The sequence below is a fragment of the Botryllus schlosseri genome, chromosome 15 (genome assembly GCF_051294905.1).
Source record: "Botryllus schlosseri isolate E-star chromosome 15, Bs_hap1, whole genome shotgun sequence".
NCBI classification, from domain to species: domain Eukaryota; kingdom Metazoa; phylum Chordata; class Ascidiacea; order Stolidobranchia; family Styelidae; genus Botryllus; species Botryllus schlosseri.
Window position 1 is genome coordinate 15784042 of NC_137250.1, and position 25626 is coordinate 15809667.

The 25626-nt window shown below is 40.5% G+C and overlaps 1 protein-coding gene across 2 annotated transcripts; it reads right to left on the bottom strand.

Annotated features, from left to right (window-relative positions):
* Positions 1-509: 509 nt before the first annotated feature.
* LOC145457929 (gonadotropin-releasing hormone receptor-like) lies at positions 510-16476 on the bottom strand. 2 transcript variants are annotated; one of them, XM_080336223.1, is made up of 9 exons: positions 15830-16476; positions 9518-9658; positions 9263-9449; positions 7301-7407; positions 5928-6044; positions 4520-4727; positions 3443-3621; positions 3239-3381; positions 510-1832 (listed from the first exon to the last, which is right to left on the bottom strand). In XM_080336223.1, the coding sequence occupies exons 1-9, from the start codon at positions 15884-15886 to the stop codon at positions 1709-1711; spliced, it is 1263 nt and encodes a 420-aa protein (XP_080192349.1). In that variant the 5' UTR covers positions 15887-16476; the 3' UTR covers positions 510-1708. The 2 variants fall into 2 exon arrangements, with proteins under 2 accessions (XP_080192349.1, XP_080192348.1); XM_080336222.1 differs by lacking the exon at positions 15830-16476 and having other exon boundaries at positions 512-1832; positions 9518-10399.
* Between the last annotated feature and the right edge of the window lie 9150 nt (positions 16477-25626).

The window sequence follows — 25626 nt, forward strand, 5'->3', positions numbered from 1 at the left end:
CCAAAAAAAAAAAAAAAAAAGATCTTCTTTTCGCTCAGAACTAAAATCACCGCTTTTCCCTCCGAAATACCCGCCGGAGCGTCACTTCTCGGCTAATTTGCGGCATATCGCTCGCAATTTGATCTAAATCTGACCTAAATTTTCAAAAAAGAGGACAAAATCTCAAAAAAGAGGACAAAAGGGCGTCCTCCGAGGACACTTTCAAAAAAGTCAAAAAAGAGGACAAATCCTCTTAAAAGAGGACGTATGGTAAGCCTACTCTAAGGTCTCTAACAACGTGTGTACTTGAGAGTGAGTTGAAAGTAGACAAAAAAACAGTTGTTTGAAAAAATAGAAGTAGCTTGTTACTGTCCAATGAGCGCATCTGTCAATTAGTAGAAGCTTAACGTTTTCCGACGCATTAACTATATTTTGCATGTCCACATTACTTCGAAATACGTAAGTATTTATTGCATTCGAATATTTGTCATTTCTGGGTATACAGGGGCAATGAAATACAATGATTGCCAGCGATAGAACCACAGTCAAATATAGTAACATTGTGCAAAGTTCAATATTCATTATTCTCGTTAGCACTGATCAGGAGCATTCGTAAACCGATGAGACGAATGACCATATAAAAGAAGCAGCAAATGACGATAGTGCCGAATATAAATACGTCACGTCATTCAATTAAATGGACAAATCGATGTCGCCTAGCAAATCAAACGAACGAGAAGCAGTAGACAGATTGGTCAATAAGATGAAATTGCAAAAATTGCAAGCAGAATGAATTCTTAGAATTATCTTCACTCCAGCACTAGTTGGACTTGTGGATCCTAATATGTTTTATTATGTGGGATATATTGGGGGCAATCTCATGTGAAAGACTGGAGATCTCCGGCATTGCCTACTTGGGTCACACCGTGCAGTCACTTCTGGCTGAGAATATGAAGATACTATGCGGGGCTATAGCATTGTAGTGCAACATTTTCGATATCGGTGCCGTCACTTGCGTAGAGTATTCCAATACGTCGACTGGGATTGGAGTTAACGGAGTAAATGTATACCTATACATACATGCATCTGCTTGATCAAAGACACAAGTATACATAATCAAAAACATTTAACTGATATTGCGTATACATTCACTTTTGCATAATTTTGCGCTCAGTATGTTTTGTAGAGGGACGTTGCTTCTCATACTACTTCAGTACCAACGCTGACTATTTCGACAACCTCTACTTATACCGCGAACGCCTAAGACTCGTAGAAACACGTATGACTTGAGGTAGTATGGTGTGCGGTGTAAACGTTATTGCACAGTGTCTTGTGCAATATTATAATAGCGTCGCTTCCCAAGAGTAGCTTGTGGACATTGTAGAAAAAGCTGGAGCGGAAATTCGCCACAAATGCGAGAATTCAAGTCAGAAATTCCGATTCACACGGATCCGCTGCAATGTAGCCTACAAGACTTTAGAGCGTATCCGGATGTCTGTCCAAATCTCCGGGAAATGCTGTCCACAGTTCGTAACGACTTCGCGTGACAGCAGTTCAAAAGTAACGTGTACTTTCGATCTGCGACAAACCGCCACTGGTCCTGCGAGTAATGTAAGCGACGATATTGATTCGGCGAAGCCTCGGGCTGCCTCTGGTATCATCGCATCCACGAGCTGTGAGACTTTCTTTCGTTCCTGGCATCGAATGCGAGAGTTGGTCTTCCCTCTCTTCAGCATACACCTTCGGACATCTGCAGTAACTTGGTATGGTCGTTTGTCAACTTGTTGTTGTTGCGATTGATAAGTTCCATTTCCAAGGATGGGCTTCTCGGTTGCGAATTGGATTGAGGCGGCCTGCATACAGAAATTTGTGAACGGTTTTCAACCCACCGACATCCAGCTTGCAGCTGTAAATTCGCTGAATTAACATGTATGCCTCATCAAGTTGTCCTACTGAATTTGGCTCAGTTTTAAAGGGGCAATGCGCCGATATCACGCACCATTTGACCCTTTGCGAAATATTGGTCTGGCATACGTTCACTGTTGCACTTTCTCAACGCGCAGTGTCCCTTTAATGCTCGCACCTAGGATCAGAATTTAGCAAGCCCTGCGTCATTGCATCTTCATAAGGATTGGTTTTGTAGCTCAGATTGAGATTAGATTGACCGTATGGCTTCAAGACCGTTAACACGTTTCAAAAACTTCGAAAGGTATCATTAATCGCAGCGATTACGATCGATACTGTGCGTTCTGTCCGAGACGAGGTAACACGTATTACATAAGACCCTCGGTTGCGCCCATTTTTTTTTGCGTCACCGTTTGACTTGTTACAATGGCAGTACATGTGACCAGCGACGCAATAATTGAATACTTTTCGCCACTGGCCTTATTCAAATTGTGTTTTTTTTCTCGTAACCATGATGCTTCGACTACTATGGTGGTCACCTGGTAGATATCCCTTATTATGATTCCTGATCTGCCAGCTTGTAGCACGGCCCACTTTCGTTCTAGGTTTTGTAAGACACCGAATACACGGATAACATATTCAAGTGCTTTCTTTCGGCTTAGTTTACTTACGACTTACTCTATTATGCTTACCAACTAGTCATTTTGTAACGCCGGAATTATAGTTAGGATTGATTCACCCAAAATTCACGAATGAAATAATAACAAATACCATTACAGGCAAATATACCCCTAACTGCGATCACCAAATGAATATATATTACGGTGTAGAAACACGAGTAATTTGTCAAGTTTAAGTATATGTGCAATTATGCAATTGTGCATGTTCATTGTTCACTGTACGGACAGAGCGATTCCTTTCTACAAGAGTACAGCTATAACACCATCGATTACTATACTTCGAATCAGATAGGTCAATTACGAGGTAGTTATACTTTTCCGGAGTATTCATGTAGGTTTTGCGTTCTTGCTCTACTCAATCAAGTGGTTATGATCTCAGACTAAAGAGTTTCCATTTTTTTGGCAAAACGAGTCCAATAGAATAATTATTTTTTGATTTTCTTGGAAATCTCTGCCAAAACCTGTATAGGCCTACTTAAGTATAAATTTACGACGTTGCTTCTAATTCTAATTGAGTACCATCGATGACTACATTGAACACGTCTATGGTTACATTGGTTAGCGTTCAATCTGATCCATTTTCATAATTAGTAATGAGCACGAGACGCTTACACGCTAAATCGACTAGAATTTCGAAAGCGCAGACGGCAAAACTGTAATATAGTTGAACTCACGTCTCCGTAGTCTTCGACGCCAGCTTGATTGGGTATCGCAAACAAACCAGGAATGCCTCCCGCACTTTTTTCATGAACACCCCGAATACGATCGGATGCAGAATACAATTCAAATACATCATTAAATACGCGATGCGACCGGTCTAAATAAGAAAATGACGGGTAAAGGAACTGTGTACCTTGTGCAATCTTGGTGCGACTCACCCACAATAACGATTCCGTGTAGGCGTCGTCAGGCAGAAACCAATGCATGATGCCTATTACGTAGTACGGTCCCCAGCAGATGAGAAATGCCATAGTTGTGACGAATTCTATTGTCCACGTTCTTCTTTTGGCTTTGCTCAACGCTTTCCACCCGCCCTGATCGGACTTCCCGGTTAGCTCTGGAAGGGGATAAGTTTTATGCTTATCGTTATCGTTGATACAACAATACTACGCACGGAGATGGGTAGCGGCGCACTCAACAAACGTTTGCCGAGAATATCATGTGTTACAGCGGTCAATGTCTTGACCTTTCTTAATTGATGACTTGAACATTTTAGCTTACTAATCAAGCATCGGTGTGGTTAAAGTATTGTGCTTATACCAAAAATATTTTGAGGCAAACTCCCTGTTTTGAATCTCGTCAGATGTAAATGGTAAAGCAAGTTATTTATTTTTTGGATGGTGAAAAACAGTGGCGCACATCACCTTTGGGTCTTGTGCCCCACGTCATTGATATGTGACTGTTCATAAAACTTAAATAAGACGATGACAGGTAATGACAGATTCCGATACATATCTCGAAATAATATGACATTTTAACATATTTCATTCACAGTAAAACAAATATTCCTAGAAAAATAATCCTATAGCGAGGGAACACCAATGGAGTTCATATGATGGGTACTGTGTGATGAAATCTCCGACAGTTTCTACTACATTACATGCCTTACAGTCAGGCGAATGACCAGCTCCATTTTTTTTTATAAATGCGCCCCTCAATGACAATGTCCTTGGGAGCGCGACTGCAATGAGTAAGACGTTACAGCGATACATCCACTTAGACTTGGAACTTGTTGCTATGGAATTGACGGTCAGACTGTAGGTTTGAACCGCTTGTGATATATAGTCGTTGAGTAGAAGTAATGTGAAAAAGACGAAGCATGCCTTGAATTCATAACAAGAAGTTGACGTACGTAGGATAGTCAAATGCAAAAGTACACAAAATGTGACAGGAATGCCGAAGTATACCTGTCTAAATTCATTCAATCAAAGGCAATGCAATGATATGTGACTGACCTACATCCTTCCGTATCATCTTCTTAATTTGGTAGCTAATCACTGTGTAGGATGCAATGGTGACTCCCAATGGTAGCAAGAAGCTCACAATCATCGTGAAAACGCGGTACGGCTGCAGGAACTTTTGGGACACCGCAATATTGTCAACGCACTGCCTCAGAGTGATCTTTTCGCAGGTCACGACTTCGCAGGTGGAGAAAAAGACAGTCTGGAAAATTAACGCGTCTTGTGTGTATTCGATACTTAATAAATGAACGGGTGATATTTTTCACGCGGCATTTCACGATGAGTGCGTGGTGTTCGCATAAATAAGGTTTCGTCGTGACAGCAAACTTCGATGAATAATTTCAAGCGCATCAGTCACATTCACAAACGCCCCAGATGGTTCACGGTGGAGCCACAGACTAATAGATCAAGTCAAGCTGCAAGAATTTTAAAGCCGAAAATAGCTCTGGAAATGTAGCGCAGACGATATAGCCTATCTATATTTGATTCGACCTTGCTCAGAACACCGAACGCTATTATCGTGATGTTCGATAACCTTTCGTAAACTGCCTAAAATGATCTGCAGCCCTACACTATTTTTCTTGATAGAATGAAGACCAAACATGTAGATAATAGAATACGGATCTATATGCATCAATAATCAGTGAGAACATGCTATTTTCAGGACGATAGCGAGATAAATAAAAAAATGAGATGGAAACATTTTCTGATCTTCATGTCGAGATAATTTTCACAACAACAAATAAAAACTTGTAGGTCGTGAAAGAACAAAAATAGCACGATAGTAACACAACTCAACCTCACGACAGAGTTCATCGACCAAGGTAGCGTTGGCGGAACAAATAATAGCCAGTCCGAAGGACATCTGAGAGCACATACCACGTGGATACGCCACGCTAATATAGCGGCATCCGGTATTACCACCCATGGATATAATAACCCCATATAATATAGCATAGGAAATGATGAATGGCCTTTTAATGACCAACTAATTTTAGCTTCTGACCTTTTAGACTCCGTTTCTCCAACTTAGAAAACTCAAAACTGTATTATTATCAATCCGTGGTTAAACATCCTGGAATAACAAATCGTTCTACAGGAACGTTTGAGATGACATAAAATTCATAAAAGGTTCGTTGGATAATAAGTTGGAAATAAAATTATTCTGAGCATGTGAGACAGGTAGCAAGCCTTCGGTATGATGAACTATGATCACTGGGCATTGGGAGTAGTGAAATCATTACACAGTTTGACCGTTTGTTGGTGGTGTGAAAATGTATGGCACAATTGCCATCATAATTATTGGAACGCAAGGATTATGGTTAGGAGGGTGTTAGCCACATAGTCAGATTTTGCTTAAATCGCTATCAAAAGAGTTTGATAAAAAAAAACACGCGCTTACCGCGGGTATTGCACAAATAACACTCGAAAGCCACCCAACGGCTGCCATTAGCTTTGTCCTGCCGGGCTTGGGTTTATCCGAGCATGATATAGTGATGGCGCGGTCGAGGCTAATAACCTGTATGAGGGTAAAGAAAATAACGGTTTAGATCCGCGTACACCAGCGTATATGGGTGTTTTGAACGGTAGCAATACAATATGGACAGATTTTAAGCAGCGCTAATGCCAGCAAATGGCATGGGTGTACGAAAATCAAAGAAGCCTACCGGGGCCTACGATATAAGTATCGTATGCTCCGAATCTACATACAATATCGAAATTAATTTCCTGTCCATGGTGATATGCGCCACTGTTGTGTGCAATATTATTAAAATCAACAAGCCTACCATCAGATGACATCAAGCCTGTAAGTGCATTTTCACGTAGTGCAGTTCTTATTCTATTTAATTAGGTTTGAATTCCTTTAAACGCACGTATTGCATGCGGATAATGGACTAAGTAGCATTGGATGAATAAAATTGAAACAAAGATACGTCATTATAGACATAGGTATCGGCTGTGTTCATGTATAATTGGGTTATCCTCAACGTGTGGAACTATGGCGATGACATAAAACGTCTTTCGGAGATATGTTGTACCGGTAATCAAAATCTTACCTATTTCGTCGACTGTTTTGCCATACCATTCTTATTTCTAAGATATGTCCGTGCTTTGAAGTCGATCTCTTATAAAACCGAGTTGTCCTTATTGTACACTTGTATCCTTGCTTTGTGAATGAATACTAGTCACCACTCAAGATTACAGGACCTCGATCTGACACATCAACCGCGCCTAACGACTCACGTGTCATTCATTTCCACCGCTAGTCGTTTTAATTTATCCCTTATTTCCTTCCATCCAGTGTGCATGTGCAATGTGCATGCCTCTTATTCACATCGCTTAGGCTTAGGTACCTCCGACGCGTAGAAGTTGGTCTGAACCGGGATTGGAACCACTGTCATTGGAGTCGTGACGCTGGTGCTTAACCAACTGCGCCACTAGCTAATTGCCTTTTTGCTTCGTCATGAGTGTAAAAATTACGCGGGTAAAGTTAATCGTCTTCCGTTTTTGATCCATGCCAATGTCAACCCTGCCTGCAAGGTGTATGGTTTACAACGACAGCTATAACAGTGTCTCATGTAAAAGCTGCTAGTTAGGTATTTTAAGGACATACGCGGAAATGTGACATTTGCTAAACGCGCTTGACTCATTTGAGACATTGAGAGACCCACGCAGTGTGAAGAGTTATATTAAGTGACAGATTTGCAATTAAAAAGCGAGTCATTGTGGCATGGTCATAAATGAAATTCACCCACAGCGCGGGCTTTGTCTTACCAGAATCATGAACGCGCTGGAGTACATGCCAAACTGCTTCGCCATTTGAAGAAACTTGCATAGTTGATTTCCTGCATACCACTGCATGGTCCAGTTCCACACACCGTCTTGAAGAAATAATTGGGTTTTATTGATAAAGAAACAGACAAGCTATTCTCATGTGTACGCTGCGTAACTGAGACAGACAAGGCTTTACGGTAAATGGGAAATGAAATAACGATACATAATGTTCAATGCTTTGTTGTTTTAATGCGAGCTTTTCCGGACGTCGCCAAAAGCAGGCAATTGAATGAAACAGAGGATGAACTTGCTATAGCTGCCACGCGCAGAAGCTGTGTAGTGTGTACGCATTTGCAAACACTACGCGTAAAAATGTTTTATTTATGTATGGCTCAGGCAACTTTCTGGGCACAGGCGCTGTACAAGGCCTACATCCATAGTACGCAATTGAAGAAATGGCGAAGTCGTCGTGTTTGCCTTCACCAAAAATTTGTTCCTATTATACTCTAATCCAGTGGTTCCCAACCTTTTTCGACCCATCGCCCCCTTTTCAAGGTCAACACCGGTCATCGCCCCCCAAATTTTGTGCACCGATAATTGGGCATACAGACTGTAATCACCGGCGGGTTGACTAAAAAAAAAAAAAAAAAAGGTCATCTATCTCCGCTCAGAGCTGAAAATAACGTTTTCTCGCTCCGCATTGCTAGGTGGATGACTAAAAAAAAAAAAAAAAAAAAAAAAAAAAAAAAGGTCAGCCGTTTTTACGCGTCATCGCCCCCCTATCGCCCCCTTCGCTATTTTCGCCCCCCGTCGCCCCCTTTGTCCATTTTCGCCCCCCTAGATCGCCAAATCGCCCCCTGGGGGGCGATATCGCCCACGTTGGGAACCACTGCTCTAATCCTATCTATATCACAAACAAATGTAATCTGTCGTGGGTTCATCTGTTGTCCTCACTCACCTCGATAAAGGATTGGCATATAACAAACAGGCATTAGGCAGGTGATTAAGTAAACAGATGTGAAACAGAGGTCTCGGTATACTTTCGACTTATCCTACGTCACAATACTGCACGTGTTGCACCAAATTGTTTCAAAGTAGCCTACGACTCGTTTAGGAACAGTAATACGTGAAAGCTAACATTACTTTGGCAACGAAATTTGATGAAATTTGAAAGTGCATATAGTTTGGCGACATGTGACGTCACACAGTAAGGTTGCATTGTTTCAAAAGAAACCCTACAGTCAAAATTGAGTTGGTGGTTTTCACAGGACTGTCCGAATACTAGCACCACACAGTAGTGTTGCATTTAAAACAAAAATCAATTTAAAACAAACCTGTTTCAAACAAAGCCCTTGTTTAAAACATGTTTTAAGCCATGGCGTCAAGAATATTTAATTGTGACGTTACAGTAGATCGACATTGACAATTGAAAATGCTGGGTAAATATGACTCCCTCGACGAAAACAGACTAGAAATATCTTTAACCAGGACTACATCGTTATGCAGCATTTCTATGGTGGTCGGCGGTCATCATCATCAGAACACCCATTCTGTACCAATAATCTATATTTACGTGCAAAAACTGTTGAGCCGACGACGATATCGAGGGTTCCAGCCACCCCACATCGTATAAGTCGACTATTTTGGGTGCAAATTGTCCGTATGCTCATACTAAATGCTTTTTCGGAAGTAAAAGATTGGAAGAAAACGCAATTTAAAAAAAGGCATTTATTTGAAACACTGTTATGTCCAAGTTGGCATAATTACTTCAGATAAGGGTTGGGCTTGATCTTTCAGTGTTTAATTTCCTGTTTGCATTGTTGCAATCAACATTCAATACTATCCTGTGAGTAGATAATCATTATCGGAGTTTTTCGGACCGGATCAGGACCGGGACGAGAGAATTTGTCGATCCACTCCACACTACGTTGAAGTGACGCACGTCTGCGGCAACCTTCTTACCTAGCGGCAGGACTGAACACGCGTAGAATAAATCCGCATACGCGAGGTTGACCATCAGAAAATGATTGCTCTCTTTTCCTCTCTTGATAGCGCACAGCACGAACACGTTTCCGCCAATGCCCAACACGCAAAACGTCCACGTCACCACCACTCTCACCAACTGGTACGTGTCGAACGTGAAAAATAACTGCGAAACACGCGATCGTTTTAGCACGTTACGTCAACGCTACGATGTACCGCAAATTGGTGACTCACCGATTTTACAGCTTCATACCTATAACACGGCGTGGAATTGGTGGCGTTGTTGTAATCCAGAACTGTCATATTTGGAATTGGTGGAAACTGACATGTTGTCATAATCGACTTCGCGTATAGATAATGAGGTGTAACTAATATCTGCCAATAAAGAAAACCACTATTATTATCCGCCATCAACTCCCCCGCGATCATGTCTGAGATATTTTTTGCGTTGTAGAATACATGATCCCAATATCGAGATACCGCACCTAATAGACTGATGATCGTTCGTTTCAAGAAGCGCCGCATTAGGCTTACATTACCTTGAAACCACTTATTTACCATGAAACCATCATCCGGAAATGAATTCCTGTTTTCCGGAAGATCACTGGACATAATGAGAAGAGTACAAAATGATATAAACTCTGGCCTCGGTATTTGTTTTTTTGAAAGAGCTGCCAACCGCAAGCCTCAAAGCCTGCCAAACGCTGAAGGTCAATGCGAACTTTCTTGGTTTATACACCCGATATATTTCGTAGCGCGCAGGCGTCTTCACACTACTATGCACCCCTACGAGGTGGTCGTCCTAAGGGTAGGGTTACGCGACTATACTACATATAACTTTCATATAGTACGACCCAGCGGTGTTGTTCTTGTCAACATGAACAGTTGAACACTAATACCGAGAATTTATGAAGCCGTGACCTGCGTTATTTCTCGGTATAGTCATGACCAAATTGACCATTGCAAACGCGACCTTGCAAGTAACGCGGTGATGAGTGAGTTGTTTTAAATTGAAATTCTGTACCATGTTAGACGCAGGATTACACAGATAGCGAAACTAGACTGTCCTTAAAATATTGCACGTAGAACTATCAACTGAACTAGACCGCGATAAAATTCGCGGCTTGAAAGCGACGGCTTGTATACACGAAAAAACCGAGTACCTGAGTGATTCGATTCTGAATCACGTATTATGCTTCGAGTCGAGTATTCGAGTATCACTCATTATGACGTCATAACAGAATATAATATGTCAAAGTACAAATATGTACCTTTATGCGACCACAAAGAATATAATGCCTGTTATCCATCACATTAAAGATAGTTTGGTATTTTTCGACCATACTGATTTCATTGCACTCTGTGACATGTTGTGGGATGATCATGACTTCGGAAATGTGTTATTAGCAGAAACGTCCGTAGCTTTGCACAATACTGCGATACGCCCAATCAAAGTTTCAAGAAAATAATATCAAAACTGTAATTTTAGTTGATAAATTAACTTTCAGTGGCGAAGAGCTCATAATTTCAGCAATCGAAAAAATCGTCTTTTACTACCCGACTCGAATCATCAAAATTATTACGCGATTTAGATTCGAGTACCGGTACTCGAATAATTGCGCCCAGCCCTAGCTGAATAATATTAAGTTTTGAAGTTCACTTCGCAGAGACCCATTATGCCGATGGCCGAATACCATGTGAAGTGGCTTCATTATCTAGGATCACGTATCGTGCAGTCAAAATGACAGAAATATACTTCTATCGCACTTAATATGATACTTAGAATATCTGTCAGCCCTAAAATCACCACGACTATATATCAGCTCAATTTTAGAAGCTACACTTGACTTTTCCGCCCCCGTTACAACGCATGCACAGTCTATTTCAATTGTGAACATATGAACTGAATTATAGCGCAGAGCCTCATTTCACCACATACCAAGCAGTCGGCAATCGCATGTTGCCATTCACAAGATTATTATAATCTCAAGGTTTTCGTACAAAAACAACTTGAGATAATTACGCATGTCATTTTTAATTTTTTTTGCTCTCACCAAAGGAATGCACTTTGTCGCACTTAGAATGCCAAAAATATCATTCAAGCAGTCTGCTCGTGCCTTGGAAAACGGCCCAGCAGGTTTAGCGATTTAGTTTCTATAATATCTGTAATTACGTTCGGAAGAAGCACCGGGTGATATAGGCTGTATACTGGATAACAACTGGACGTCTCATTTTTACTTGTAATTGATTTTGTGTGTGGTGTGGTTATAAACTAGGACACCAACAAGTCGATCCGATTGTTGCTGTACAATGTTCTTTTAATTCTCAAGTACCGGTAGTTACTGATGATTACCTCTGACGAGTATCAGCCTAAAATATTCAAGTTTATTTCAATTCCAATTTCAAGAAGATAGTATTCAATTGTAAGTTGAAAAAGTTGAAAACAAAAAATGGCTGAAGGTTTGAGCGGGGCCAGCGATACCTGATATATATTTATCCTACGCTCCCTGATCTGTCTCAACGACACCGCTGAATATCCTAACTCTGCTACGGACTTTTTACTACCTCCGGGACCAAGTATAATTGTAGCGACATGTTTCGCTGTTTGAAAAATCAAAGTAAGAAGTGGTTTGGATGAAAGAACCTTAGAATTAGAAGAGCTCGTATTCTACCAAGAGGTAAATTCGCTGAGGAAGGAAAGTAGAGAAACATGTAATCAATTTTCAGCATTCGGAAAAGTTCAATAGTTCACAAGCTCCTGTAGTACCTTCATGACGTTCGTTATTCAAAATTTGACTGCATAGCCATTCTGCGTGCATTTTTGATTAGATCTCACGAAATAAGTGAATAGACAACGGAAACAAATGAAGTTTTCATGGGAGCTAAATTCTCCTTTCCACAAATTTATCAATCTTCAAGAAGGCCATAACGGCATATTGACGAGTGAAGTATAACAATCGCATACCACGAGGTAGGAATATGCAGCGGTTTTTATTGATAAACACACATTTGGACTTGAATAAATATTCAGGAACACAAGACATCTCACGGGAATAAATATCAGATCGTGGTTATATAGGTTTTCCCCCATCAGATTCGCGATATCCGAAAATGAGAAAGGTTTTTATAAATGATCGATGTTTTTGTCACTCTTGAAGATCTCCGTCTCACTAGTTCGTTTCCTCGAATCACATCAACCCAATGCGATTAATCCGACCGAGCAATTACGCTGCATGCAGTATAACCACGCTTTCAAAAGACATATTGATCGAATCATGTGCATCAATGCACAGAATGAAATAAGGGCAACGTTTTTTTTTGATCGGGCGCGAGATCAAGACGCGCATCGGATGGAAATGACGGTATTAAAAAGCTTTACCGGCTCCATGCCGCTAAAGCCGCGATCAGCACGTTTACTACACTAAGTAAATAAGCGGAAACACATAGCACTTGTAACTTTGTGGTTCAGAATTACCACAAACCCACTTGAAATCTACGGACAGCTGGAAGTTATGTAGACCTGCGAAGCACAACTAACTAATACAGTTTTGATGAAGTATAATCTATACGGCAGTATTACATTTCTAAATCAAAACAATATCAGCTCCAAACCTACGCATGATTGGATTGCGGATAAAGTCTACGCATTTCGCTTATCAACGCCATTATCACGCGGTCACCGAAGTTGATTTCTATGCAGACTTGTACAGTGTACACACTAACAATCTAGTTACCGGTAGTTGACGGTCAACTAGCTAACGGTTTTTAAGTAGCTATAGTTATAGTAGCGAATATTGAAAAGAGAATAGTTCTAGTTCAAGTTGCGAGTCTTGAAAAATGACTACCGGTAGTTCTAGTCCTCGTTGCGAATTTTGAAAAAGGAGTAGTTTGTACAAGTCCATGGTAGTGTAATATGTAATGCAAGGTCTGGCACCAGCACGGCATAATACACACACTGAGGATTTATCTCATCCCTGGATAAGGTAGAAGCTCACAAGCCTTTACTTCGCAAAGTTGTATGCGAATAATATCCGTATCAGTAAGATAGCTCCTATATATATGCATACAGCATATCATTTCCGTTTTTGTTTGGCAGGAATTAACGGATGATATAGTAATGGGGTTTCAAAGACTTGGAAACTATTCGCGTCAGTCGACTTTTCGATTTACTGGAGCAATTGCGGTGCTAAATACATCAGATAATTCGATACGCTTGACAACAGACAAGCCGGTAATTAACGTAAGCCATATACCTGAAACCAGACGTAAAACAAACTGCCTCGGCTATTCGGGATCACACATGAGTACAAGTTACATCTTTGCTATAACAACAACCGAACATACGCAATATGAGAACACTAATTCGCGGCTCGCAACGACTGCACTTTGAATATACCGTTGAAATTTCCAGGACCGGTCGCTAACGCATCGAGGACCACAAATAGGATATTGTCATTTATATAAATAGAAATATTTACGGCTGGCACTTTATTCCTTAAAACAGGTACGTCACCCTACTATGCGAATGTCCTTTGCGTACCAGCTGATCCATAACAGCTTCTGGGAATTATTTCTGAGTATATACCACGCCTCCGACTTGAGTCACCTTTTGAAACCATAACCATTCTGTTTCTAATGGGATTTTCGGAATGCCGGTGTCGGATATCGGGTCACAATCGCGGTAAAATAAACCGCAGCGAGTCGATGGAGTATATCATAAGCTTATCATTTTTTTCGCTGGTATCTTCCAATAATAAACCCGTGCAGCTCGCGTACATGCAATTCTCCATGTTGGCTGCATATGACCTATAATTTGTCATCGACTTTCTTGAACTCGTACCGACGGTGCCTGTTTCGAGCAAGTCGCGGAGTCTGTGCTTAAACCAGGGTCATTTCTCCACAGCCCATGTTCCTATAAATAAACTGGTATCTTCAAACATTCTGCCCATGTAATGCGGGATGTAAAGTGAACAGCTGGATGAGCGATCTCGCGATTTAGGACCAGAATGATTGCAATTGATTATCGTATATAATAAGGCGTCGTGGTATTTTACTGCTACAACGATAACTTTTGATGATTTCGGAATAGTGACCAGAGCAAATAATAGGGTATGTTTGTAACATGTACTGTACAGTTCAAGAAACTTAAATGAATAAAACTTCAAGTTTTCGATGCATTGCGTTACATTCAGGTGAAATTGTCACTAGTTCCATACTATTATGACGATACAATATAGACTTACATTCAATATTTTTCAAAGAAAGATGGCCGAAATTATTGTAAAACAAAGTTTTTAAACAATTGATACTGGTAGGCTACTTCCCAAAATTTTCGCGTAAATTGTATTTGGTTTCATCCCTCTGCATATGCGCAATTGTGCATGCACACATTTCGCTGTGAAGGTTTGGTATTTTGCTATTTTTAGCACAACCAACATTAGAGAGTAATCTACTCAGGTCACTTATACGCTCTGAAAACTCTATGAGATGTCAGACTACGTTTCAATTAAAAGAGCTAATGTGGCGATGAAACCGAAGTCATATTCACATGCTTTCAGGTAAAATGTCTAGAGCAGGCATAATAAACAAAAGACCGGCTGGTGCTGGTGTTATCCACCACATTTCTATCAAAAGCAACACAATTTTAGTAACAAACACTTCCAAGTAGTGACCCACAAATCTGTGACAACGATGCTAAATTCCAGCATCATTTTCCACACGGTGGACCGATAACTATTAATTATTCACTTTACGCAGCAGAAAACGCTAAAGTTAACCCGTTGTCTGTCAGTTACAGTGCCCAAAAATATACCGCAAATATCTGTGGTCGAACTGCTACATAATTTTTCACTCCAAAATTCCCAGCCCTACAATGCCATGTGGTCTAATTTATATCTCGCAAATGTGCGCTTTGAAAGTATGCCAGTTGCGGTGAGAATAACTTCTTCAAGGCTCTTTCCAGCAGTTTATTTAGTGTGGCCAGTTGGTACAGTGCTGCAGTTTCATAACATAGTTTTTCCTTGACCGATGAATCGCATCTGCGGAAACCCGAATGGCGAATCAATAATAATAATGAACGAAATTCGACACCTCCGCGTTTCACAGCTAAATCTCGTGTGCTCCTCACAACGCATGCGCAAGGTCTACACCGCACGACGATTAAAACAAAGGAAGCATAGAATAGTCCAATTTAGATCGACGTGACCCGAGGTTTAAGAGCTAATTTGTCAGTAATTTATATCTGGATCCAATCGACCAATCATTGTAACTTTACAAATTCCATTATTTTCGAATCAAAGTCTTGCCAGAATAGAGCCCTCGTGAACCGTACTATTATGTATTATGCATTTGCATAGACTCCATAATGAAACATCCCGCTCTAAATTAAAGATTTTTCTATAATATTTTGATAATATTTTGGCATCTGGATTGGTACGGCCAACAAGTGATCAACTGTGCGATTCCGCATGTCTGGGCCGGACTATCCAGTAGTTCCATCGGTAGATTGAACCACGGATAAGAATATGACAATATTATATTACTTACCACGCTGTTGATATATGCCGTAATGAAGTGATGAAACAAAGTGAAGTGACGACTCATTCAAATACAATACAGTCGCACAGCGTCACTAGACTGCCCATAGTGCCCATCTGCCAATTTCATTTGATTACACGATAAGAGCTATCATAACGCCGGTACTGTGGTTATTATTGGTATAATTGTACTGAAACTTGGATAAGGTATGTACACAAAATTACGAATCAATAGCTTCACTTCAATTTTACACTTTTCGCTACGTCAATCATGTACAATGATAAAAGACTCTGGAATATCTACCGATATTTATAAATATTCCTTAATTCTCACCATAATGGGAACATCTTTACTGTACAAAACACATACGAAACCGGTCTCGACCGCGGAAGATATAAATAACCGATAACCAACAAGCCGTAAGTAACCACATATAAATGCATCAGCGTTTTCCGGACCTGCGTGAGTTCATTTTTTCGCCCAGTTTACTAACAACGACCAAAACATTACATTATACACTTTTCTACCTAATAAAAATATAAAATAATTATTAATTGTAATTTGTAATGATAGTCATTATTTCAAATATCGATTAATAAAGTGCACAATATGTCCGCGCTTTAATATCTGACTATACTTGCGTCATTTCACCTCGTTAACATACATTTAATCTACTATCCAGAGCACGTCAATTCATCATATCCAACCACTCTGTTCACGCACACCTCGACATCTGACTGAGGCAATGCAATAAATACCACGCTGGATACTTTCGAAGGAAATGTCATGGATTTTTTCCGTAAAAAAGAATTTTAAAAATTTAAATTCAAAGGTAGAACGCTCAAACGCTTAACCGAGATTGCGGGGGTTCGGTTGGTATTATGTTGCATATCCAATCCAAATAGATTACCACGTCTGGCGTCATGAAGTAGAGCATTGATTAATACAGGAAATATTGTGAGATGCAATATAGCTTTTTGGTTGTTGCATCGGCCAAGAGATTAGTGAAGTTACGTCAATACCATGTAAGTAATTTAAAATTAATATTAATCTCGCTCATCACCCTCGTAACGCTAAGTGTTCACCAAGTAGCATTTCCTGAATCAAAATCCGATCTAAGACTTATCTTTACGTTAAGTTAAGTTTAGCTGGTTGCTAGTTATAATTTGATTGGACGGTTCCCTCGCAAAGATAGGTCGTAGTGATATTCAAGTTCCTTTGTCTGTACTTTGGAGTGCTGTTTGTGGTTCGACTATACGAAGCAGGATCATGACCATTGACCAAGTAAAGCGACGTGTTTAATGCCCCGTAATAGGTGCGATAGTGAATTACAGTCGGAAACCATATGCCGAAAACAATCCACCCCTGTCATACATCCACGAATCAAGTTATATGCCGAAGACGCATCTGGTAATTACGAAGGCAGAAAATCATATTATCAACTTGTACTAGCACTGATCAGACCGATTGCGACGTATCCAAGCAAGGCAAACACACCATGGTCGTAAACAAGGGCAGGACAATATGCCACTTTCCACGAGGGTTTTAGTAGCATTTGCGGTTTATTTCACCGGAAAAAGTTGCATCGAGTTATTTTGCGAAAGACAATAGGGATGCTTGCGAAGACATCTTGCATCACGCAAAACCACTACTGGGATTTCGAAAACTACAAACAGGAAAATTAGGTCACCTTTGCCACACATGTAACGCACTCTTGCGGATCCATTTAGCTCCACGAATTTCACCTTTTTATCAACTGAATCTGTTTAGAATAGGTCAACGATGACATTACAGAAAATGTTATCTTCGTACCAGAACATCTGATGGTCCTCAACACGAATTGCAGTTTATTTTCTTTAGATGTCTAATGAATGGAATTGGCGGAATCCGTCCACAGGTGCTATTTCGCTGAGCTCTACTGCTGGCCACTCTCATTAGCGCAGCAAAACAAGCAACCGCTTAATCGTTTCTTAATAACTGACGAGCATGAAGCTTGTTAGATTACTGCCTACTTGCTTGCCACAAGATATCTCAAAGTCATAATATCCACATACCGATAGTATCACTAACTTGCAGATGATCAAGTATCGGAACATGCAAGATTATATGTTGCTTTTCTGGTATCACTATCATTCTATGTCAATTCATCTACAGGCGCTGATCGACGCTTGCGGTGTACTTGCTAATCGCCAATGCTGCACGATTCCTCATCTTTAAATGAATCGCATAATTTAGTCAATATTCTGTCAGCGTGCTCAGTTTATATCCTAACTAAGCGAATACCCGGAGGCGTACAAAGAATAGATCTAACTCCTTCAAGCAATAGCTGTTAAATTTGTTGGCCTATTTACGATTCCGAATTCGCCGCGTGTAAACATCCGCAGACATTCGCTACTTGTATGTAGTATACGCGTAGTCTGCGAAAATAATTTTCGTGCCGATGCCGCCGACATTAATATCAATCCCCGAACAAGAAATATGGCTATATTCTTCCGCTTGTTTGCCACAGATTTAAAAATAGAAAGTTGTATTTGTACTCAAAACATGTATAAATTTTCATGATTAACGTCTGTGCGTCGGCGCCGCAATTCTTATACCAGATCGCATTTCAGAGACATACTGGTTGCGTAGCGGGAATAGCAATGAACAGCAAAAAGAAATAGAATGATCGGGATGGATAGCTTAGCTCTCACCAGATCCAACGTCGATGCTGATGATTGATACCCGGTGTCTCCCAACCGCAGAGCTTAGCCTCACAAACGAGCCCGGCCAATCGGGAGTTAGTTGCGGTCACTCTTGGAAAGCGAACAACGAAGTGTTTAGTTAAAACGTAATCAATAGAAAGTTATATAAAAACATAGCGAACGTCACCAACCTATTTTCTGCGAAAACAAAATCACGGAATCAAAAAAGTAATAATCGGCCGCCGACTTACGTCAGGAAAACTTATTCAAATCCACATCCGATCCGAAACAATGGAATTAATATACCGGTTCACTTACCAAAGATCGAACCCATGCGCATCTTCGGACCATACTCCTATGCCCAGAAATTCCATTTATACATGTACTTCTCTATTTGTATTTACGTCTCACGAACTACGGCGGTTAGTTTCGGTATACGTAGGCGTACGGTACCGGCGCTCAATGGACGACGTTCCGCTAAGTATATTTGTGTGTGAAATGTGTTGCCGGTACCGATACCGAACCTCTTTTGGCGGCTTTCGTAGGATAATGGCAGCTGTCAATATGTTTTTCACGCCTTCCACTTTAATTTACCATATTTGGAGCGGCAGTCTAAATAAGTTGTGGGGTTTTGTACAACAACTTTTAGTGCGTGGTCTTTATAGTAACTACCCAAAACTTTTATACAAAATACGGCATGTTTTCCGAAATTGAAAATGCTTGTTGGCAGAAATGTTTCCAGGGATATGACCCAAAGGCTCCTGTTTACCGAAGAGGTTCAATACTTACAGTTTTGTTTTTAATGCTTTTGCCTGACCGCTGGTAGAATGAGCTTTAAAGCTATAAAATGGGTGGACTGGACATGGACAGTGGACACGTGAGATTAGAGTCTCATTTTAAATTTGAGTCTGTACTGATGCTATTTACTGCTGTCTTCACGTCGCATGATATTCGAATCCATTATTGCGAAATTTAAATAACTGTTCAAAGAAAAGAAGAAAGAAAAGCCAATTAAACGTAATTTTCCAGAGCGTCGCAAGCTCAGAATTGCTGATTAAGCGTTTGCCTGCCGCTACACCCGCTTTTGAACCAGACTTTTGGTTACATAATAATAATAGTGCGTAAATATTAATTCACTCCGGCTAGTGCGAAACAAAAATATTGTAAAACTTGCGATGAGCGGTGCGTCGTAAGCAGTCGAACAAGTTTTCAAGAATTCGTCGCAACGACAAAAGTCTGAGCCACTTAATATCCTACCTAGTTTATTTGAATTATTCTACGTCAGAAAAAGTAAAAATTTTCATCCGCACTGAAATATTTTTCATCCACACAAGGGGGAACCATCCCACAGGCGGAAAAGCAATATCCTAGGCCTAGCATTATGGTAATCTGGAGCGACATTTATCTAATAACCAGGCGAAACGGCAAATGTGTACTGTACAACAAATAACAAATTTGGTGACTTAGATACTTCCAATTTTTCCCAGAGGTAATGTGCAATTTAGGAGTCGGTATGTACATCGCTATGTACATCAATTTGATAAACTACCGTATATGAATGGTACACCACACTGAGCTCACTTTTGCGCGTTGTTGACCAGCCTAGCTAGATCATCATCAATTAGGACTTTTTCCAGGATTTCACGACAACAAACAATATGTGCTTGCATGGGAAATCGGGTCAATTTAATCAACTCGCATATCATTAGTAAATAGCGTGTTCAAACAAAACATTAAACCATATACAGGATATTACTTACACGATATCATATTAAACATCGACCGGTAATACGACAATTCACACGACTCGTCGACAGCTAGCCCCATCCATTCCGTGATTATAGACTTACACGCACTATTGCACTGTGTCATTACAGCATAAATCATCACACATACAACGATGTATCTTTGTGTGGTATCACGGTTGTCAATCCACAAACGGTCAATGGTCTATTCTCGCTTGACCTTAAATACTGTTTGCTGACGTAGTTTCTTCCACATTCACAATGACAATCGCTATGGCGCAACAGATCCTGACGGAGGAGCAACCCATCTTAGTCGAACCGTTAACTTCATTTCGTCAGTTTATACGTATAACCAACTGAGCTGCTCCATTCAAAATATCGACATAAGCTCGATTCAATTTGTGTACCGAAACGAAGCACATCATTAGGTGCCTCCATCTTAATATCAAACCACAGTTTCCGTATTCTATTAGCTACTTCATCATGCACACTTCAAACTAAAATAAATCACAAATCAGACTTTTGTTGATATCAGTATCGCGCCGTGCCTATAAATTATTCACAGATTTTTATTGAGTAGCTTCAAGGACGACCTTCTTTAATCGCGTACGCTAATCATTTGCCGGTAACCGCATTTCTTGCTTATTCTAATCTTATCTCATCGATGACGTAAATCGTACAAATTGTGCCGCATTTCACGGTCTTGGCGTATCGATGCTCCTGACGCCTTTTTTGGTTCGAGTCCCGACTAAGCGCTTTCATAACCGGGGCTAGTCTTGGGACTGGGCAAATCGAGTACCGGAGCAATTCGATTCTGAAACGTGTATATTATGCTTCCAGTCGAGTCTAGTGTTCGCGAATCACTAATTGTGACGCCATACCAGTCTGAATGACGCGGGATTATCATAATATTATAATCAAGAAAGGAGTTGATGACATAAACTAGTGCTCAACTCATAAATATATCAATGTTTCCATTAGTATAGCAAACCGCTGTACAGACACGCTGATACATAATGTCCAGAATTAAATTCTAGCAATGGATTTTATAAGGCCAATTATTATTCATATAACATACATCTTATCATGAGTAAGGTCTGTTCGGTTTAATTCAGTGGTTCTCAAACTGCGGGGCGCGTCTCCTGTGGGGAGGGGGGCGTGAAACTATTAGGAGGCGCGAAGCTGTGGTCTAGTCGCTCTATAGAAACATGTCATCATCGTTATTCTAGCTTCATACTGAAGTGGCGAGTGTATATGGCGATTATATCAATGCCGAAACACTAATGCGAAAGATCAATATTTTCAATCCTTATACACTAGCACAGGCGCAAGGTTGAATATTGTGATAGCATGAAATCTCTCGTGGGTAGATCATTACAATTTGTCCAAGTTACTGCGAAAGTCAAATTCTGAAAATTCACCGCTATCGCTGTAGAGATGTCAAGATCGCGTTTTAACATTCGCAGAGATTTACTAAGTATGCATAATAGATAGGTCGAGCTCGCATACGTTGTTACGTGTTAATATCACGGTAAAGATCAATCGCCGCAAATACAAGTTGATCCCCATCCTATTAGAAGAACCTATTACTCATAAGCTGGGATTACATCCCGTCAGCAGCAGCCTTCTGCGTGACAGCCGCCGACACAAATTGTAACGCGGAGCCGATTAAACCCAAGTTGCTGGGCGCATTATCACAATATTGATGAAAAGGGAAATGGTCAATTCCCTCACAATAGATCGCGTTCTATCGCAATCCTTTCTTCTCGAACGACTTGTCCGGTACATACATAGCTATTGGGTGCAAGCACTCTAAACTCGAAGCAAGTTGGTCCACAATTGTGACATTCCCAATCATTTCTATCTATACGACCTGCGAATCGTTATTCATTCGTCGTTCGGTCAGAGTTACATTATATTGCAACGCGATCGGTGTCCCACTGCGTCATAGATCTTTGATATAAACTGCAATAGTCCACAGGTCTGTCATTGATATGATTATCACGGAGATGACACATTCTGATTCTGACTATCGCGTTCGTACAACAATACAGTACAATGCAAGTAAAAAGTAGAAGGATACAGTGACTAAGTTGGTGCATTCTGAAGTTGGACATTGGACAATGTACATTTGACTTACGGGTTATAAATACACATATACCTTTTTCGCAGCTTCGCCTTGTACGTTTCTCATTCCAGCCATTCTGACATATTAAAATCGATGGAGTGTCGCATAAACCGCCACTCTCTAATTCATTTTTTTGCATTGGGGTTTTGTCAAGTATAAGTTGAACATCAGAGTGACCCGCCCATTTAAACTTAGAACTCAAACCGATGCTTTCATCCCTGCCAGCGTAAAAGCGAACGGAGCAACACTAAACGTACAGGCGCCTACAGTCAGTCTATCACCACAGTTCTTAATTTGCGAATCCAATATTGTATAGAAGAACATAATATATATAACCGACCTTTATCAATCATCATCATCGCAATACCGTAGAAGTGTAATAAGGACTAATTTCCCCCAGTTGACGTTCCGAAATAAATATTGTTGCCATAAGCACTGCGCGGCGTCAACAGTACTGCTTCCCATGTTACTGAAAACGATTTTTTTAGTACAAATTCTCGAGGTCCAGATTGCCTGAGAATTCTAATGCGATTGACATGTCAGCATTGCGCTATCTGCTGAGTATTGAGGAACCACCCACGACATCATGCTGTCAATGTCATGATATCTTCTAAATGTTAAGGAAAGCACACAGTACATCAAGACAGATCCACGATTTTTGCTACATGTGCTTATTTTCATTTCTATAATTCGGATTATGGTTGCTGTAAGTCGTCTCGGAATCGATATCTGATATTCCAGCCCATTCGCTACATCAGCGCCTTCGCCATCAGTCGCACGACAGCCCGGTATGTGCGTTTGATCGAGACACGCAAAGGTCGAGATAAATGATGTTGAAGATTTCGAATTGACAGCAGAATCCATTGAAGTGACTCCCGTGGCGAATTCGCATATTAAAATGCTGCGTATCGCGAGCGTATTTGCATGCAATGCCGCAAAATCATATCATCGAAACATATATCCAGTGGCTCTAGTTTGGAAAGCCTCTATACTCTAGTCTGAGGCAAGCGGAAGTCTGCAATGAAGCTTAGATGTAGGAGCTTATATAATTTTACAACAGTATCGATTGCACACCTCTGAAGCCAACGAAATTGCAGTCATAATTAATCTAGCATTCTTGATTAGATGATATCAATTTCTCCAACACCGAGACGACTGATCAAGCCTATACGTGTCTGTAACAATCGATATGTAGGCGAGAAATCTAGTTCTGTCTTCTCGACAAGATTCACTGCAAATAGTGATGTATTGGTGTATCTACTCTCTGCTTCAAGAGTTGGGTTGGACATTGGATTATGCCATTGGTTCTTAACCTTTTTTTCTCCATCGCCCCCTTTCAAAAATTGCCTGGGTCTGGCGCCTCCTTATTTAAAGGACTGTAATAAAAAAAAATGGGTAAATGGTCGAAGTCCGGTTTTAGGTTGAGACTTCACTATTAGACCACTCGACTAATTAACGGTATAATTGTATGTGCTATTTTCGGGATCAAATCCCGATTGCTTTAATAGGGTTACCATATTTTGGAATCGGGAAAAGAGGAGACTTTTTCAAAATTTTCAAACTAAGAATACTGGAGTCAAATCCGGGAAATATGGTAAATTTTCTCCGACTTTGTGGTTGGTTGACTAACAAAAAAAAAGGTCGTCTTTCCGGCTCGACTCCAAAAATACAGTTTTTTTCGTTCGCACTTTACGTTGGTTGACGTATTGTAACCCTATGTTATAACAGCCGTCGGGTAAGGCCTACGGGCTCAAAGCATTTGGTTCGAGATCGATGTACACATCCCGAATTCTCCTCTGCGATTGGCAATACGGGGAAGTTAATTGTATTGGGTTTTATTTTATTGCTTTGTGTGACTACTAATCAACTGAGAATGTGGTAGAGATTTGCTCACATTAAATTTAGTACTGCACCAATCTCTTTACTTTAACATGAATGGGGGGAACAACACTAAGCAGTATCATCCTTTATGATACGATGAAGAATTATTCTGACGATTTAATTTTGTAGCTCTCAAATACAAGTATATTTAGTTAATCTTTTTGGTCAAAAAGCTTCAAAACATCTCCAATGTACAAAGGGCATCACTCTCAAAAATAGTACAGTACAGTGCATTTCCGATATCGACGCGCAGTGCGCTGCAGGATACAACATCTAGTTCAAAACATTTTGTGGAAAATAACCCGAGCTATCAGTATAAGTTTAAGTTTATTAATATTTCAAAACACCACAAAACTGCGATACAATGAAAAGATAGGAAGGTGTCGAAACGAGTTGGAGTAGCTAGCGTGACGGGAGTGTTTTTACAGGGAATTGACAATCCAAAAGTACGTCAAATTCATTTTACATGAATTAAAATAAACCGTTGCATTCATGGAAATATCGTCGGTGGATATTTTCGCGATGAGCGCAACGAAAAACGTTTTGATTTGACAGATTTTGTCGAATGTTAGTTTGCAATGAGAACTCAGGGATATAAAGAACTGTTGTTCTACTATACAATCATATGTCCTTACTACACCATCTACTGCGAGGCCATTTTTCTTCAGCGCCCCCATAGCGCCCCCTGAGCCCTGCGCCCCCTTCAAAATCCAAATCGCTCCCTGGGGGGCGCTGGAAACAAGGTTAAAAACCACTGGTTTATGCTATCAAATTTATGCAGTATTTTTAAAGCTATTGATTCGCTAAACCCGCACATGCACAGTTGGACACACACCCACAGTTGGACACACACACCCGCGTAAGAGTATGCCTATTGGCATAACACAGATCTAGATATACGCGGGCTTCCCAGAATAATGTGCATTATGACCTCAATGATTCAAATTAGTTTCATTGCCGATAATCTCCATCCCACATTTCGCTGGAGTGTTATCTCCAATGAGTACGTAGTAAATGACCGCGTTTGTGATAGGAACGATTCAACAAGGCGATTTCCATGTCAAAACATAGGAGTGCAAGAGTGGTTGAACAGAAACGCCTATGCTATAGAAGTGCTGTGATTGGTGGAACCGTGCTTGGGGCAGCGCCTCTGCATTATCTCTAAGTTTAAATCATAGTAAATATGGTAAGGTAAGGAGTATGTTTAGCAATGAGAGTGTCAATTTATCTAACATGGTCTATGTTCGACGTGTGGACTGTAAGTACGACAGTTTACGTTCGATCACATAAATGCGATACTGTCAAAAGCATCGGCGCAGTACTATACAACATATTATACTGTATCATGCTTTCAGGTGGTCAAAATAG